At 42.9% G+C, this 19,367-nt stretch overlaps 2 protein-coding genes across 7 annotated transcripts in view; one reads left to right on the top strand and one right to left on the bottom strand.

The window, feature by feature from the left end:
• Positions 1-2,473: 2,473 nt before the first annotated feature.
• Positions 2,474-17,877, bottom strand: LOC309634472 (uncharacterized protein; the record flags this gene model as incomplete). Of its 3 annotated transcripts, none has more annotated exons than XR_014248122.1 (3): positions 2,474-3,900; positions 15,145-16,762; positions 17,137-17,877. XR_014248122.1 is itself a non-coding variant. In XM_082404617.1 (2 exons), the coding sequence occupies 2 exons, from the start codon at positions 17,875-17,877 to the stop codon at positions 11,025-11,027; spliced, it is 753 nt and encodes a 250-aa protein (XP_082260743.1). In that variant the 3' UTR covers positions 4,321-11,024. The 3 variants fall into 3 exon arrangements, 1 of the variants encoding a protein (XP_082260743.1); XR_014248123.1 differs by lacking the exon at positions 15,145-16,762 and adding an exon at positions 13,613-13,667 and having other exon boundaries at positions 17,137-17,235; XM_082404617.1 differs by lacking the exons at positions 2,474-3,900; positions 15,145-16,762 and adding an exon at positions 4,321-11,036.
• A 546-nt stretch (positions 17,878-18,423) lies between these two features.
• ZDHHC14 (zDHHC palmitoyltransferase 14) overlaps positions 18,424-19,367 on the top strand; it is a gene marked incomplete at its 5' end in the record, with an annotated part of 272,487 nt that continues 271,543 nt past the window's right edge. For all 4 annotated transcript variants that reach the window (XM_082404609.1, XM_082404607.1, XM_082404608.1 and 1 more), the window contains one exon: positions 18,424-18,668. In XM_082404609.1, coding sequence (XP_082260735.1) covers positions 18,424-18,668 — 245 coding nt within the window. The remainder of the gene's footprint in view (positions 18,669-19,367) is intronic.

Below are 19,367 nucleotides of genomic sequence, written 5' to 3'. Positions count from 1 at the left end.
TTGTTTTAATAGCTGTTTTATTTGGAGAGAGTGTTTTTATAGCTGTTTTTGTGGGAGAGTTAATCTGATACAAGCTACTTATTTATAGGTGTGATAGAAGTTTCCCATTTCTTAATGTTTAAAGAAGAATATTGTGTTGTCAGAAATATGTACTATGCAAAGGGAAAGTTCTTTTGGTCTTGTGCAAGCGTCACTCAATTCTTCTGTTCCTGTGCAAGGCTTCTTGAGACGTCTATGTGTCTTCTGAGCCTGACTGCTTTATTTGCCGTTTGACCTTAGGCAGATCTGGAGAGTTCTGACGATTTGGTCACAGCTTTTGTAACTCTCCATTAGTCGCTGGGGACCTGAAGTTCCTCAATCTGATCTCTAGGGAACAGAATGGCTTCTGTGGCCGCTTTGCAGCTGGGAGTGTGGCGATGGAGCGTTAGATGATCCTCCAAGAGTGGGCAGGGATTCCCCTTGCAGACTCCACTGGGATGAAATATGGGTTTGTGTCATCCAAAACGCAACGAGGGCAACTGGCTTAAATAAATAATCCCCTGTTAAGATATGGCCGTTGCTGTGCCTAGGGAAACAGTTTCCATAGGAAACAACAATAAAAATAGCATTATTTTTAAACTGAGAAGAAATGACACTTTGGTATCCAGATTTTAAAATAACACAGAATAACAGAGGAAATGTTTGAAGATTCAGCTATATTTTGATTTTACAGCCTCCTTGCTGTATTCTTTAGATTACATTATCTGGAACCACAAAGTGGATCGTACTCCAGTGTTCACGTAATGCATTGTGGGGAGGCTGGAAATAAGGGGTGTGAGCGGGTGGTAGTCCACTCTACTCTTAGGAACAATTAAAGTTGCAATCATTTTAGTATCTTATTTTATGATCATAACTTAGAGACAAGGGGTTTTTTCAAATTATGTAATATTCACTGTTCTTATAATTAAACTCCTCTTCTGAAGAGATGGAGAAGAGGTAGTTCCTTGTAACCTGCATGTGCTTGAAAAAGGTATTGAAATATCTTCAGCCTTTCCTATAGGTCAAAAATATGAAACTGACACTGCAATCAAACGTTTCAATTTTTTGTCTCTTGAAAGGTTTTCTTAAGTTGTTGAGGTTTCTTTCAGCTGGCTGAGTTATCAACCAACAGTCATGAGCTTTTCTTCTCAAAAGAAATAATTTGTTTTTGATAAGAGCAAATGACTCCAATTTTTCTTCAATATTTTTGACTTGTTTTCTACAGGTATCCAGAAATTACCCTCTGCTTAAAGAACTATTCTAAAAACATGTCCTCTCCTGATCACAGAATTACAGACATCCGATTATGAGCAATGTGAAAGCCTTGTTAATGTTTTAAAAACTGATTTATTTTAACGATTACTTTCTGCTTTCTGGTGGAGGAATTAGAGACAGATTTAGAGGAAGCAGGGTCAGATATGGGAGTTAGAGTCCTGGGAGAACGTACAGACGAATGGACTTTCTCATCAGTGCTCATGTCACCCAATCACAGGTGTGAAATTGACCACTCAATCCCTCTATCCTCCAACTTTAAAGAGACAAAGAATTTTAGAATTTTATTTAACAGACAACAATTGAAGGTGAATTCAAATAACACCTCCATCATGGGACAGAGCTGTGCTCAGAAATGACTCCAGGGTGAATTCTGGTTGCCTCAGACAATGCCTCTCCTAGAAGCTGGTCAAAACAGCACTCAGAGATACCGGTCCAAAGGGAAGTGGGCTATTGTCCTTGCCACAGCTGTTTGGCAATCAAAACCTGCTTTGGCATCTGAGCATCTGGGCACGCCCAGCTCTGTCTGCTATTGCTAAAGAATTTCAGTGCCCTGAGGGAAATACAAGATGATGGGAATAAAAAGAGGTTGGTGCTGGTGATGCTTTGCTGTTTAGAGACAGCTTGAAAAGAGCTGGAAGGAATAACACAAAGAAACGAAGGTGGAAAAGCAGCTGTTATTTTGATTTTGTGGTAAAAAGAATCCCCACTTATTAAAATTCTTCCTACCCCCTCAAAGCTAAAGTTTAAAGCTACCTCCTTTCAGATAACTTCTGGTTGCCCCAGCTAGGAGTGAACACCTGGACCCTCTCATACAGCGTTTATGTGCCGCAGTTAGGTGTTGATAACTCTCTGTGTGCCTAATTTGTTTTACCAGGGTGCAGGTTCCTCAAGGGGAGATATAATGTCTAAAGTTACTTTGTGCCCTCTGTAGATCCAGAAATGACCTTAAATCAAATAACTTGTGTGATCTCAAGCAAATAACGTAACTTTTCTATGGCTCAGTTTCCTCAATAAAAAAGGAATATTAAGTACTCCCCTAACTGGGATTTGGGGATTATATAAAAATTAAATTAAAAATTAAGTAAAGTGTGTAGTATGCTGCTTGGCACATGATACTCCAATACATGTATCATTTTACATATGTGTATATATATATATATACACACACACACATTATATATATACATATAATCATATATATATGATTGCCATACATTGATGATATGCCATTCCAGGGCCACCTGGCTAAGGTGAAAGAAGAAAGAGCAGTGCCTGGCATACTTTCTAAACACATACCTCTCCCTCTCTCTCTCCTTCTCTTTTTGTCTGTTTAGTTTTTATTGTGTCCTCACCCCAAGGGAACCTGGCTAAGAGGTAGGGAAACTAGACAAGAAAGCATGTTCCCTAGTAGTCAAATAAGCTTATAAACATTTTCTTGCGACATTGGGAGCCTTTCTAATAACAAAACTTGCTGGCTGCTGTCATTCCCTGTGCTGTTCTAGAGGGGCTACGAAGTGATCTCATTGTCAAGGCCTTTGGTTTATAGAAACATCTTTGCCATTAATCAAAGACTACAGGCTAATTGACATCACACACTAGAATGGGTGCAGAAACATCTCAGGCGCCACGCAGAATAGAGCAGCTTGGTACATGTTGCTAAGGTACTCTTCTCTGGGTTTCTAGGGTAATAGGCATCTTGACATCCCCAGGTTTGTATTCAGGCTATTCCTAGCATGATGATGACAGTCTGTGGCTGTACCTGAAGATCTGTAATTTTTGTCACTCTTCATGACTTTGCTGCATTCCTTCCACACTGCCCATCCTTTCCACAAACCCTACAAACTGGCCTCACCACTCCTTCAAACTGTTCTCAGAAGACAGCATGACCTCCTCATTTCCAAGTGCAATGTCCTCCTGCTGCCAGACTCCGTGCAGACCTTCTCTGCAATGTTTCTCACTGGGTAATGCCCTGTTCCTTCTAAAAGTTTGCCCTTCGTTGGCTTCTTCGGAATAATACTCCAGGTCTTTTTCCTCTCTGGACGATCCTCCTTTTTTGCCTTTGCTCACTCCCACCTTCTGTCCCTTAAATATCAGCATTCCCCAAGGTTCTGCCCTGAGCTACATTCTTTCCTTGCTCTATATATTTATTCCCACTTTAATCCATCCACTCACATGCTTATTAAAATAATGGACCAATATAGAAAAGCCTAACGGAGAAAGTAAAAAAAAAAAAAAAAATCACACAAAACATTAAAGGTAACATTTATCGTCTATCTATATTTATGCATATAGTTGCACAATTTTATCAAAATTGGATCATTCTATACTTGTGTTTAAATCGATAATATGGTTTGAATACTGTAGGTCAACACAGGATTTTTGCCATCACTTTAAGTGGACCATATTTAAGTGTATTGTTCTTTGCTAGGGCTGACATAACAAAGTATCACAGACTTAAACAACAGAAATATATTTTTCCACAAATCCGGAAGCTAGAGGTCTGAGATCAAGGTGTCAGCAGGGTTGGTTTCTTCTGAGGTCTCTCTTGTTGGCTTGTAGGTGGCCATCTTCTCTCTGTGCCTTCACATGATCTTCCTCTGTGTATGCCTATGAATATGGATTAGGGCCCAGCATCTTTAAAGGCCATATCTCCAAATACAGCCATATTCTGGGGTACTGGGGATTAGGATTTCAACATATGAATTTGGGTGGGAGGGGACACACTTCAGCCCATAGCACATATATTTTAAAAAATAATTCTTCATTCATACCATTTTTTCCCCAAATATTTAAACAATGCCATGAGAGTTGTCTTTCTTCCTTGGTTTTGGAATTTTCCTTTCTTGCCTTTGATTAAGGATGAATAAAGGTCCAGACCAAATGTCAGATTCCACATTAGTTACAGTATTCCTTTATCTGTGACCCCTTGCTCTATTGTGTGTACCATCATTGTGGCAATTGTCTGCCTTATGGGAGTGTCTTTTTTTTTTTTTTTTAAGATAATCTTTTTTTAAAGACTGTTGCTTTTTTTTTTTTTAATTTTTATTTATTTATTTATTTATTTATGGTTGTGTTGGGTCTTCGTTTCTGTGCGAGGGCTTTCTCCAGTTGCAGCAAGCGGGGGCCACTCTTCATCGCGGTGCGCGGGCCTCTCACTATCGCGGCCTCTCTTGTTGGGGAGCACAGGCTCCAGACGCGCAGGCTCAGTAGTTGTGGCTCACGGGCCCAGTTGCTCCGCGGCATGTGGGATCTTCCCAGACCAGGGCTCGAACCCGTGTCCCCTGCATTGGCAGGCAGACTCTCAACCACTGCGCCACCAGGGAAGCCCCGGGAGTGTCTTTAGTTACCTTCTGGATGCTACATTTAATATCAGAGACTAGTTCTTACCCGTCTCTGTACTCCCATAGTCTAGCACATGCCTGGGACTCTGAGGATAGATGGATAAGATATAGTTCATCAATATTACTCAAATTTATCTTGGGTGCCCAAAGCTTTTAAGGTTCAAACCTTAAATTTTTCATATCATTTAGACTCCTCTTGTCTCCTTTTTTCTTCTCCATCTTCTCCTCTATAGTCTCTTTTTCAGCCTACAAGAGATTTTTCAAAGCTTTGCCTCAAGCTCACTGAACATCTGTGTTAATCTAGATAGTTAGATTTGTTTCACTATTAAGATACCAAAGCTAAAAAAATGGAATTTTTATTACTTACTTTCCCTTTTGCCAGGAGGATGATAAACATTTACCAGAGAAAAGTTGATTGAGATCATGGTAAGTTTTTCTTGTGATGATGGATTTACATGTAGACAGAGCCATCGATCATGGGGGCTCGACAATACTGATGTGTAACTTAGCACTTTAACCTATTTACATTTTTCTAGTAAATTAAACATGTCTTCTTCTGTTCCAGGTATTCCATTCCTTCTTACCTGTGCTTGAAAATGCCCATATTTTGCCTAAACCTCAACAATCAACCTTGCTAATAAAGTGCTGTTCTGTATCTGAGTATGTGGATGTCCCTCATCAACAGAGGACAAAGCCACAAAGTGAGAATTATAACTAATTCTCACTAATTATAGAATAGGAAATGTCAAAAGAGAAAGTCCCTTACATTTGGTGGTTTCCAGAAGATAGATTTTTTAACTGAGAAAAATATATTGTTTGGAAATTCTTTTATTCATTTTGAAACAAACTGGGGTATGGAGATTAAAAGGTAATCCTGTTCTTCCAAAAAATATTAAGAAATACTACAGGAATATAAAAAAGTTTAGATAATGATATAATAAAGATATAAAAACTCCCTCTTATCAGCCAGGCAGCTTGGACTCCTGATCCTCGTTTTCTTCTTTCCTCCCTCCTTCTCTTGAAAAAAGAATACCCTGAATTTTGTGTGTAGCATGCCTTTGGGTTTTGGGGGGAATTTTAGTATATACTTATATATGTATATAATCACAAACGGTATATCCTGTTATAATTCATATAAAAGATATATTTTTGTGACCTTCAGCAAATTTCTCTTTTCATTCAATATATTTTTTGAAATTTATGTTTATTATTATAGTTTTAATTATTCCATTTCACTCTATATAATATTCTATTGAATAAATAGCTCAGAATTTATTTATCTAATCCCCTATTAATGGACATATAGGCTATTTCAAGTTTTAATTTTTTTTACTATTTAAAAAACAACAGGACTTCCCTGGTGGCGCAGTGGTTAGTAATCCACCTGCCAATGCAGGGGACACGGGTTTGATCCCTGGTCCAGGAAGATCCCACATGTCGCGGAGCAACAAAATCCATGCACCACAACTACTAAGCCTGCGCTCCAGAGCCCGCGAGCCACAACTACTGAAGCCCGAGTGCCTACAGCCTGTGCTCTGCAACAAGGGAAGCCACCGCAATGAGAAGCCCGCGCACCGCAACAAAGAATAGCCCCCACTTGCTGCAACTGGAGAAAGCCTGCATGCAGCAACAAAGACCCAATGCAGCCATAAATAAATAAATAAATAAATGAATAAATAAATAAATAAATATTTTTAAAAGGTAAGCTTTATAAGAAAATAAAAATAAACAACAACAACAATGCTTCAGTGAATGCTCTTGTACCTGTCTTCCTCTTAATAGCACTAAAGGCCTAGATGGAGGCAGTATATGAGAATTCCATTGTTTCACTTCCTCACCAGCAGTAGTATTGTTTCAATCGTGGTTTTTCATCATCATCAACATTTACATAAAGACTGTGACAAGTATGCATATTTTAATCCCTAGAGAAACTACTAAAAAAATAAGGCAAAGAGGAATAGGTTAAAAGCCCATCAATGAGTTAAAATGGAATACTGAATTTTTTTTGATAAAACCAAAAGGAATAACAAAGGATCAAAATATCAGATCAGACAAATAGAAAACAAATAAAAATGGTAGACCTAAATCCAACCACAACAGTAATTACATTAAATATAAATGTACTAAACACTCCCATTAAAAACAGAGACTGTCAGACGAGGTAAAAAAGCAAGACCTAAGTACATGCTGTTTAAAATTATTACCTTTATGTAAAGTTTCAGAGGAGTTGAAAGTCAAATAATGGAAAAATATGTACCGTGCAAACAGTACACATAAGAAAACTGAGCTGGCAAATTAATACTATAAAAAATGACTTCAAAACAAGGAATATAACCAGAGAAAAGAAGAACACTTATAACAACAAAATGGCCAATTCATTGGGAATATATAACAGTTAAACAATTATAAATGTATATGCTCCTAATTACAAGGCTTCAAAAACATGAAGCAAAAACTGACAGAACTAAAGGGAAAGTAGACAAAACATTGCTGGAGATTTTAACACCTACCTCTCAGTAACTGTTAGGACAACCAGAGAAAACAGTAAGGGTATAAAAGACCTGGCAAAATTATCAACCATCTTGAACTAGTTGACATTTAAAGAACACCACACATAAGAATGGCAGAAACACATTCTTTCCAAGTGCACCTGGAATCGTAACAGGCTGACCATATGCTTGAAAATAAAACAAGTTTCAGTAAATTTAAAAGGATTGAAATCTTAGAGCCCATTCTCTGATCTCAAAATTATTAAATTAGAATTCAGTAACTCTAAGATACTTAGAAATTTAACAACTCAGTTCTAAATAAACCATGGATAAAAGAAGAAATCACAAGGACAATTAGAAGATACTTTGAATTATGATAATAAAAATACAACATATCAAATTTTGTGGGATGTAGCTAAGGAGGTTCTTGGAGGGAAATTTATAGTTTTAAATATTTATATTAGAAAAGAAAAAAGGTATACAATCAATCTAAGGTTCTACCTTAAGAATCTAGAAGAATATGAGCAAATTAAACCCAAAGTAAATAGATGGAAGGTAATTATAAAGGTAAGAGCAGACATAAATGAAATAGAAAATAAATAGCTTAAATTAACAAGGCAAAAATTTGGTTTCCTGAAAAAAATAATAAAATTGATAAACCCTTAGCAAGACTGATTAAGAAAATTTCCAGTATCTATAATAAATGATCTTATGGACATTAAATAAATAATGACAGAATATTATGAACAAATTTATGCCAATATATCCAACAACTTAAATGAAATAGAAAAATTTCTTTAACAGTATAACTTACCCAAACTGACACAAGACGAAATAAAAAATAAGAGTAGTTCTATATCTTTTGAAGACATTGAGTTTGCTATTATAATCTTTTCCTCAAATAGAACTCCAGAACCAAATAATTAGCTGGTGAATTCTATCAAACATTTAATAAATAAACAATACCAAACCTTCTCAAAAAAACAGATGAAGAAGCAATTCCCATCTTGTTTTTATGAGGTCAGGAGAATCCTGAAACCAAACTTGACAAAGACATGACCTCCCCCCACCCCCGCAAAAAAAAAAATCAGTAGCCAATAACTCTCATTAACATAGATGTAAGTTTTTTCACAAAATATTAGTAATCCAAATCCAATAATATATGAAAAGGACTATGCATTTTGACCAAATGAGGATTATCTTAGAAATGTAAATTTTAGCATTCAATTATCAACCAATGTAATACGTCATATTAACAGAATAAAGGAGAAAATGAATCATCTCAATAGGTGCAGAACGAATAGCTTACAAAATTCAGCATCCATATATATAAGAACTCTCAGCAAACCAGCAGTAGAGGGAAACCTCCTCAACCTGATAAAGGCATCTATAAAAATCCCGAAGGTAACATCATATTTAATGATGACATAGTTGTTGCTTTACCCCCAACATTGGGAACATGCAAGGATGTACACTTTTTTTTTCTAAAACAAAACAAAAGAACTGTAAATAATTAATTAACTCTAGTTTGCTGGTTTGCTTTTTATGGTGGCACGGGTTAGCAGTTCCAAAACTTTTTAGTACTCTAGACTTGAAGAAATGAATAAATACATTGAGAATAATGGAAGGAATGAGCTACAAATATGGAAAGTGAGAAGCATGCATTACAGCTTGTAGTTTTTGATTGGAAGTGCATGTTATCAGTTTGAAAACATGGTTTTTAGCATTGAGAAAAATAAATATCTGTGCCTATGTTTTAATAGATATATAAATAGAGATATATAAACACATATGTGTTTTCCACTAAAAGGAACTAGGACCCCTTGGAGAAATGACAGATTGCAGGGCTGGGACAGGAAAAGTACAGGGGGAGCCTGGAACATCTGACTGAGGCAGCTAGGGAAGCAAGTGCTCAAGGAGTGACTGGGTCATGTCAAATTTCACAGGAGTTAACATGAAGGGGCTCACGCTAGCCAAACCTGGAACAGTTTGAATGTCAAAATAACTATTGACAGATTATAGTTATAGTTATTTATAACTAAACAATAGATTATATCCCATTGAATAATAAAAGTATCTATGAGGCCATACTGATATAAATAAACCAGTGAATCAATAAATAAATGGGGAAGAAAAGAAAGGTCTTTCATATGCCAACAAAAGTGGGTAGGGGGGAGACAGAAAGATAAAGGAAAGAAAGAAGGAAGGAAGGGAGGAAAGGGAAGGAAGGAAATAGAATCAAGAAATCAATAGATACTAAAATTAGTAGGTGAGAGTTTGATGAAGAACAAGACATTTGCAGTCTTTGTATTTATTAACTACAAAGGAAAATAACAACTTTATATTGGAAAAACCTAGTGGAACCTCCTTACCCTAGTAATCAAAATGAACATCATGAATATTGGGACAAACCAGCACCATGGACCTTTGGACCTGATACTGAGAAAGACACATCACTTCACTTTCCAACAAAAATGCATAACCTGATTTTTCTTCAACATATCTAAATGAGCTAAATAGAAAGGTGGAAGACATCTTAGCTTATTAACAAAAACAAAAAAACAAAAAAAACCAAATTGTATCTATGTTGTTCCAGAAAAGATGTAAGATAGCTAAAGTAAAAGTTAACATTTTGAAATAATTTTAAACCCAGAAATAAGTCTGTACTAGAACAAATTAAACTGTCTCTTAAGGTGAAATATTACTACAGGAACAACAGAAAGTTATAAAAATGAAAATTTCTTTAAAATATATTTGTATCTTTATCTTATTAGATCATCTATAATTAAGAATATCCCAGATATTTTTACACCCCAAATAGGGATAATCTTCAGGTTTCACTAATGTACAGTTATGCAGATGTTTGCAGGAGAAAAAGGACACATTGGTTTTCTGAATTAGCAGTCAGGCTACTGACCCCCCGAAGAAGTCCTTCTGAGTGAGCAGACACACTTATAAAGGTCTCAATTTCCTTTTGAAAGAGAATGATATAAATGGTGAAAACTGATGAGAAAAGGGAAAATAATAAGAATACCAGTAATACCTGCTTATGAGTTTACTACTGACAAGCACTTTCACATATTTTTTTGATCTCACAACCAACACTTGAGGTGGGTAGGTTTCAATTATTCATTCCAGTGAGGTTTTTATTTCCCACAAATGCCAAGGATGCCAAGGAAAGTTCGTTCTTGGATTTGGTTTCCATGTATTCAGAAAATAAATAAAAGTCAAACAAGTTTTTTTACTGACTAGCTTTAGTTCAGAAATAGCATTAGACATTTCTCAAAATCCATTCTTTACAGAGGAGACAAGAAATTTCTGAAATCCACTTTGGATTCTTTTGGAATTCTTTCTAAGCTGCATTTTTAGTTAAGAGAAGTGTTTCTTTGTTTTGCTCACGTCCTTTGAGGAGCAAATGGGTATTGACTGTCCAAATGTAGGTGTTTTGAAAACCAGGCTGGGCTCTCGCCATTGGAACCAGACTTGCAGAACTCAGAACTTTAGTCTCCGTGTCTTCCTGCAAGGGTTAAATCTAGGGAGTGGTAGAATTGTTTCTCATCGTCCATAGGATGCTTCTCCTTTTCCCGTTATTTTACCAGTTAGTGTTCTGTTGCATGTTTTACAAGTAATCAACAAAATAGTTTTGGAGCCTTTCTACCTCTTCATCATTTTTGCTTCTTCAAACCTGAGTGCATATTTATTTTGCTTCTCAATTAATAATTGTCTGTATTTTGGGGTGTCAGTTTAGCCTTGGGCTGGAGATACATTCCAGCTTTATCCAGCACCTGCAGCTGGAAGCAGTATGGACATGCTTCTTCGAAATCCTGTGAGGAACTGCAGGCCCAGAGGCGGCAGCAGGTGTGACCCACGCAGGTATCTTGTAGTTTCAGCAACGTTGCCTTCATGCCTGTGGCTGAAACCCGATGAGAGCCCCATTGTGGATTACATTATGAAGAAATGCCAGTCGAACCCAAATGGAATGACATTGTACAAAATAAGTGGCCTAAACTCTTCTAAAATGTCAAGATCAAGAAACTAAAAGAAAGGAGGTAGAACTGTTCCATATTGAAGGAGTAAGTGCTAGGTATGAAACCTGGGCTGGATCTTGAACTAGGAAAGATTAACTATAAAGGACATTATTCAGACAACTGATGAAATTGGATTATGGACTGCTTATATATGTATATACAGTTTGCCTATAATTATATGAGCCTGGAGAAGGATATATACTAAATTGTTAACATTGGTTACTTGGGAAACAGTAGGGGTTAGGGATGAAGGGGAAAAAACACCACACTTTAAAAAAGCATACAGGATGAACAGGACGCATGACACGATTCCACTTTTATTAAATGATACATGAGTGGGGACTTCCTTGGTGGCGCAGTGGTTAAGAATCCGCTTGCCAATGCAGGGGACCCGGGTTCGAGCCCTGGTTCAGGAAGATCCCACATGCCGCGAAGCAACTAAGCCCGTGCGCCACAACTACTGAGCCTGCGCTCTAGAGCCCGTGAGCCATGACTACTGAGCCCGCGTGCCACAACTACTGAAGCCTGTGGGCCTAGAGCCCGTGCTCCGGAACAAGAGAAGCCACCGCAATGAGAAGCCCATGCACCGCAACAAAGAGTGGCCCCCGCTCGCCTGCACACAGCAATGAAGACCCAACACAGCCAAAAAATTAATTACTTAATTAATTAAATCTATTTAAAAAAAAAAGAATCCGCCTGCCAGTGCAGGGGACACGGGTCCAAGCCCTGGTCCGGGAAGATCCCACATGCCGCGAAGCAACTAAGCCCGTGCGCCACAACTACTGAGCCTCCGCTCTAGAGCCCACGAGCCACAATTACTGAGCCCGCGTGCCACAACTACTGAAGCCCATACTCCTAGAGCCCGTGTTCCGCAACAAGAGAAGCCGCCGCAATGAGAAGCCTGTGCACTGCAACGAAGAGTAGCCCCGGTTAACGCAACCAGAGAAAGCCTGTGTACAGCAATGAAGACCCAACGCAGCCAAAAATAAATAAATAAAATAAATTTATATATAAAAAACATGATACATGTGTGTGCATAAAATGAATTACATAACAGATGGTCAACAAAATGTTAATGACTGTTATCTTAAGGTAATGGGAATTTGAACAGCTTTTACATTTTTCATATTTATGCGTAAGAAAATTTTTTGTAATACAATGGTTTCAATGCACATGAATTATTTTTATTAAAATCCTAAAAAGTAACTTTTTGGTGTTAAAAGAGCCAAGAAAAAGTCAATGGGGAAATTATAAGTACATTTTGGATTAAATTTTTTCTGCCTCATCCAATTTTTTTCTTGCAGTGCTGAGTTTATTACTTTAAACATCTTACGTGTTTTGACACAAGATGTTCCCAGATGTGCTGAGCACGTGTAAAAATTCGAGCAAACTCTCTGGGTTGGAAGGAATTAGGGTGCCTGATTTTCTGAGGAATTTTGTTTGCTATGGGAGCTTCGGCAATTATTTCCTGAGCTAATTCCTGAATTACCACCCCTGAACTCTCAGAAGAAATCCCCTTCTGGCATTTTCAAAGTTCTTCTTCTAGGACTGGGTCCCTTTGACTTACATACTTTGACCACACAGGTGCACACTCAACTTGGCCTCGAAAGGTATACAAATCATCTGTCTTGGGATCTGAATGTCTTCCCCCTTCACCGTGGATAAGACCGTACTTTCTCCTGGCTGCCTGGAGGTATTCTGAGAATGACCGAGGTGGGTTTGTGGAATGCTCAGGTGAAAGGAACAAAGCTCTAATTTTGTTAATAATGTAACTCCTGTTGTCGGTAGACCCACTGAGGCAGATGAGAACAAGGAAAGATGCGCTGGAATCAAAGATACCACCAACACTCAAGGGAGGGCCAGCTTGGTGCTCTTAGGGTTCACGGCTGTGGTAGCTTGAGGAGCGTGGCCCCATGTAAAGAAGATGAAGAGTTAATGCTCCCATAAGGAGCTCCCAGCTAATAACAGATGGGTTGGTGGACAAAGTTCAGCAAACTCGCCCCGCAGGTGGGGAAACTGTGAGGCAGGGTCTGTACCACCTCCCACAGTTGCCTGGAGGGTCTGAGCTCCAGCCGCCCACAGTGGCAGCTTCTCCATGCAAGCTTTATAGGCTCACCCCTCCCTAGCTCACTTCCTATCTCGCAGTGTTTTATGGAATCCTCTCCCAAGTAAAGTATTTGCTCTTGAATCCTGGTCAGTTCCACTCTAACTGGAAACATCATGTGTTTTCCCACCCTTCCCATCTCCTTGAGATTCCAACTCCTCTTGTCCTGCCTATCATATTGTCAGAGTCCTGGAGTCTCACTTTGCTACAGTCTAGGCCTCATAGATCTCCCTTTCCGCTGAAATCAAGATACTCTTCCCTACTCAGTTGGCAGTGAGTCAGACACAGTATACTCTTCCACTGTGTAGTGGAATCAGACATGCATACCTGGCCATCAATCCTGACTCCGTTACTTACTAGCTGTGAAACCTTGGGCAAATCACCTAACCTCTCTGATCTTCAGTTTTCTCCTCTGTGAAAGAAAGGTAACATTCCTTACCTTGTCAGGTTGTCCTTTTGATTTAATAAGCTAAATGTATAAAGAACCAGGATATTGCCTAATACAAGAAGATATTCCAGAAATGATAGTGATTTTTATTACATAATTTTCTTCCATTACTTACTTTCTTATGTGTCTCCATCTTGTTTTCCCAACTAGACTGTAGCTTCTCTGCCACATTCAACTTCTTTATCACAATACCTTTCACGTGACGGGCACTAAATAATAATTAGTTATCAGCTTTCTAAAGCTTTAAATCAGAGGATACACTCTTTCAATTCAAGATTCATTTATGAATTATTTGTTATTGTGAGGCATTCTCAAGGAATTTTTTGCAGGTAACTCCTTTTCTGGGCCTCAAATTTTCTCATATAAAAAACAAATGTTTTGGTCTATAATTCTAGATGCACTGAGGTCCTTCTAGCATTAAAGTTTGGAAGCTATATATTCCTGAGGGCAAGTACTGTATGTTACTCTTCTTCCTGACCCTTCCACACTTACTATAATGGTGGTCACAGATTAAGTGACTTCCCAGTGCATGGAGAATAGATTCCAGATGCCTCACCCAGCCTTTCCTCTTTCATCCTGTCCCTCACTCCATTCCAGCCAGACTGTGTTTACTTTGCACCCCTAGAATTTTCCAAGCTTGATCTGCCTTGAGGTCTTTGTACTTGCTGTTTCTTACCATTTGGTTCTCTGCTCAAGCGTCTCCTCCACGGAGGTCTCTCACCCCACCCCAGTCTCTCTATCCAACAACCCTGCTCTGTTTTTTTGTTCATGTCACGTCTCTCTGAAATTGTCTTATCATTTAATCATTTATTTCCCTTTTTTGGTTTGCATTTTATTTGCATTTATTGTTTTTTCTCTCCACATCTCCCTCTAGCCCCCAAATGTAAACTTCTATCTTGGATCCCTTTATATCCCTGCTGCAAAAAAAATACTTTGCACAAACTAGACCCCTAAATAATTGAGAAATGACTGAATAAACTCTACCACACCTTACAGGGTAGTTTTTAGGTGGTGAGTTAAAATCCATGGCTGTCATGCCAGGTTCTAGTGAATTTAAGTATGTGTCCTAAGCTAATTAATTGCCATAGGTCTGAGTAAACATGGAGTAGGAAGAAACATGGAATTCTTAGGAAGACAACTGCAAACAATCATATCAGCTTATCTAGAAACTTGCTGGCAGTGGGAAATTTAGAGATAATTTTTAAAGATGTAATTCATTTCTTTTTATTATGGAAAATTTCAAACATAAACATGGACCCTCTTGTGCACAGTGGTGGACAAACCCTAGGGTAGCCACTCATCCTAGTATTCACACCCTTGTAATATCCCTTCCCCGAGTGTGCTCATCCCAGTATTCACACCCTTGTAATATCCCTTCCCCTGTGACTTGCTTTCTAACGGATAGAGTATGGCACATTTGATGTCACCCCTGTGTGATTACCTTGTGTTGTATGAGATTCCGTCTTGCTAGCAGGTTCACTCTGGAGACTCTCCTTGCTGACTTAATGAAGTAAGTTGGCCTTGCTGGCCCATGAATGCCAGGTGCCATCTAGGAATTGAGGGCAGTCTCCAGTGGACAGCCAGCAAAAGCCAAGGTCTTCAGTCCTACAGCTACAAGGAAATGAATTCTGCCAGTGACCCAAGTGAGCATGGAAGCTGATTCTTTTCCAGTTGAGCCTCCCGATGAGAATACAGCCTAGCCAACACCTTGATGGCAGGTGTGAGACCCTAAGCAGATGACCCAAGTGCTTGGACACCTGACCCACAGAAACTGAGATAATAAATCTGTGTTGTTTTAAGCTTCTAGGTTTGTGATAATTTGCTGCCACAGATAACTAGTACAGATATATCTATCACCCAACATTAACAATTTTCAAGTTTGCCAATATCTATATCCTCATGTTTTTGGGGGGTGGATGGGCTGGAGTATTTTAAAGCACATGCAGATATTTTTGTATGTTTCTCTAACAGAGAAGGACTATTAAAAAGCATAACCATGATGCCAGAAAAATAAGGGCTTAATTGAGAACAAGAATAGGAGTCTTTTTTTAAAGCAACCAAGTCAATGGATTTAGTATATTAACTGGACACCTGGAGAAAAGGTGCTTGCAATAAATCAAGTAACATCCTGTTGATCCTATGAGCTAAAGGATAGGAAAGCATGGGAGAGTTTTCATTTGAATTGTCTGAGGCTTGCCAGTTGTTTTTTTAAAAAACAGTACAGCCGCAGAGTACTTAATTGTCCCTACAATGTGCTCATTGGTCATACAATATCTAAAACCATTCGAACCCATTTCTGACTAAGCTCCTACCCATTCCCCTAACCTGCTTTAGAATAGATCCTTGTAAATACCATTTTTATTCATAACTCCTTATAATTTCAGGTCCTACTCGAATTGCCATTCCCACCACTTTTTACTTACTACAGGAAGCTCTTCCCAACTGGCCCTAGTTCTTTTCCTCTCTTGGATAAACCAATCTCATCTCCCTTTGACACCGCTCACCTAGGCAGCGCTTAATAAGGGAAATTCTCAGGGCTCTCGGTTCAATCCCATCTCTACCACCCGGGCGGTTTGTGATCTCTGGCAAGTAGTTGAGCGTTCTCTCGGCTGGATACAATAGTGCCTCGCAGGGTTGTCGTGATGATTAGATAAAGAACGTGTGTAACGTGTGAAGCGCCCAGCACCGAAAAGGCGCAGCCGAACCCCAACCCTTCCCTTTGTTGGTTTCCATCTCCAACCAAAGAGCACCAGAACGCTCAGCACCGCGCCTCTCCCGCCCTCGTCGCGGAGGATGCAGGGATTTGTAGTTTTTTGGTCCCCTAGTCGCGGTTCCTCTCGGAGCCGGACGGCGAGAGGAAGAACTACACATCCCAATCGGCCGTGAAAGGAAATTGGGGCGCGGAAAACCGATCGTCCCCGCCCCGTCTTCTCTCTCGCGGCCCACCGGCTGTGCCTACGGCGGGAGGGTTCAGACCCCGCGGCAAAGCCAGGGCCGAGCGCAGGAGCAGATACGCGGGGACAGTCGGGCTGGGCGGGAGACCACAGCGGGTGGCCCCTCTGCCGCCGTGGGAGCTCGCGGGGGGAAAGGAGAGAAATAAAGCGAGCAAATTGTGAGCGCCCGTGTCGGAGAAGTGGGAAAGGGCAGGGGAAGCAGCAACGCACGCAGAGCCTGGCTGCCACAGGGCTTGTCCTCCGGGAGGGACCCAGGGCGCTTCGCTGTCCCCTCCTCCCCGCGGGAAGCCTGGAAACCCGGCCTGGAAGCTGGCCGGGCACGGAGACTCCCGCCCGCAGCCCCCATCCCGGAGTCCGGCCCGCCTCGTGCAGCGCCTCCCCATCCTGTCGCCGGGGCACCCCCAACCCACTCCCGGGCAGCAGCAGAGCCCCCCCTGGGGGAGGGAGAGGAAGAGTCGGGGCGGGCAGGGGAGGGTCACCTCTCCGCGCCGGTTCCTCAGGTCCCCCGGAGTCGCCAGAATGGGTTTGCGTGTTGCTGCGTAAATGTGTGTCCCGAGGCGGCAGCAGCCGCCGGGAATAAACCGGGAGAAGCCGGGAAGCGGACAGAAGTCTGTGGGAATGCGCGCGGCGGGGCATCGGGTGCCCGGCCGGAGAGGCCCTCGGGCGATGCCGGAGGGAGTCCAGCGCCCGCCCCGGGGCCTCGCCTGCCCTGCTGGTGGGCACGGGGGCGGGGGACCCTTCCGAGCTCGTGCGGGCTTCGCCCGCGAGAAGGAGGAGCCGGAGGAGGAGCCCGGCGGGCGAGGCGCGGGCCGCCGCCCACCGGGCCGGGAGGAGGCGGACCAGCTCGGAGCGAGGCGCGCGCGCCGGGGCTCAGCCTCGCAAACAAGTGTCTGTGGCGCTCGCCCCGCGGCCCAGAGACGCGCTCCGCCGCTCCCGGCGGCCCTCCTTGCGCCGGGCCTGGCCCCTATGGGGCCGGAGGGAACCAGGGAGCCCCTGGCCGCGCAGCCCGCGAGCCGCCGCCGCGACCCTCCGCCCAGGCGGCCCCGGCAGCTCAGCGCGGGGGCCGCGGACTCGGCTCGGCTGCCAGGCGCGCCGGCGCGGGGTCGCCGAGCGAGCAGCGCCCGGGCTGTCGCCGAGCCCGCTCCTGACAGAATAACGTGCTTGGTTTCCCCACCCCTGGGAGGGGTTGCCGGGGCCGCGAGCTGCCTCCCAGTTTCCATCGCTCTCTCCTGGGGAGGATCCGCCGCCGGGAGGAAGGATTAGAATAAACCTGACCGAGGCGCAGAAGTGGCTCCCGAGGAAGCCGGCGCCGGGGCCGCCGCCTCGTGTCGCCTCGGGGCGCAGCGCTCGGGGGTCGGCGGGCCAGAGCCGAGGCGCGGCCGGAGGGCCGGGGCCGGCGGGGCCGAGCGAGCGGCTGTGCGAGGGGGAGGGCGCGCGGCAAGCAGGGGGGCGGCTGGGCAGCCCCCCGCGCCCCGCGGGGCCCCGGAGCCCCGGCACGCGTGCTGGAAGCGACTGAGGACCGCCGCCGCGGGCTGCGGGCGAGCACCGTCCCTCTAGGCAGGGGATCCGGCTATGACAGCTGGGCTCCCCAAAGGGTTAACCTGGGTGTCCTCGGCAAAGTTGTCGCCGAGCCGGGAGCCCGCGTAGGGGCCGCGGCGCCGAGGCTCTGGGGGCGGCCGGGCGGCCGGCGGCGGTCGTGGCGCGGCGGGGGCCGCGCGGCCGGGGGGCTGCTGGGGGTGTGCGCCCCCAGCCGGCTGCCGTCGTGGATGCCTCCCGGCGGCGGCGGGCCCATGAAAGACTGCGAGTACAGTCAGATCAGCACCCACAGCTCCTCCCCCATGGAGTCGCCCCACAAGAAGAAGAAAATCGCGGCCCGGAGGAAATGGGAGGTTTTCCCGGGAAGAAACAAGTTCTTCTGCAACGGGAGGATCATGATGGCCCGGCAGACGGGCGTCTTCTACCTGACTCTCATCCTCATCCTGGTCACTAGCGGACTCTTCTTCGCCTTCGAGTAAGTGGCGGCGAAAGCTCCCCGACGCCTGGCACCCCTCGCCTCCCCGATCCCTGGCCCTCTCCCCTCGCTACTTTCGTTTTCTAGAAGCCTTATCTATTGTATATTGTTATATAATACAGACCCCGCTCCCTCTGTTTTTCTTTAAAAGGTCTGTTTGCTTTTCGGTCCCCGGAGATAATGCAGTTCTGGGTCGGGCTCTGGGAGTGGAGGAGAGGGGAGAGAGGACACTTGGAAGGTGTGCCGGCCTTGTTGCTCCCAAGGGTTGAGTGGCACCTCGCAGGTGACTGATTCTTGGCGCGGGCCCTACTGAGTTTGGAGACTAGCAAACCAGCCCAGATGTAGCCTTCTGTGGGAAGCGGGGATGAGGCAGATCCTTAAGTCAAGGATAAACAGAATCGACTTCCTTTCGTGCTCACGAGCTGTAGGGCATCTTGCGAAGCTCAGTTGACTAAATCTTGTACATACCTTCCCTGACTAACGAGAAATCTTGGTTATTTTAGGTCTCACAGTGTCGGCCACTCCATGTGGCTTGGAAGGATAATTTTCATTTTTCGTTCTCCTTAGATGTTCACTCTTGATTAACAATTTCTGATTTACTATCAGGTTTCTAAACGATTCACTTTAAAAAAAAGTTTCAGTAAAAAAATGTTCCAAGCAAACACTTTCCCCTCCCCTCCCAATATTGGGGAACAGGTA

Source organism: Balaenoptera borealis, assembly GCF_965194805.1.
Source record: "Balaenoptera borealis genome assembly, chromosome: 9".
Classification (NCBI taxonomy): domain Eukaryota; kingdom Metazoa; phylum Chordata; class Mammalia; order Artiodactyla; family Balaenopteridae; genus Balaenoptera; species Balaenoptera borealis.
The sequence above is the reverse complement of the archived record's forward strand: the minus strand, read 5'-3'. Positions and strand labels throughout refer to the sequence as shown.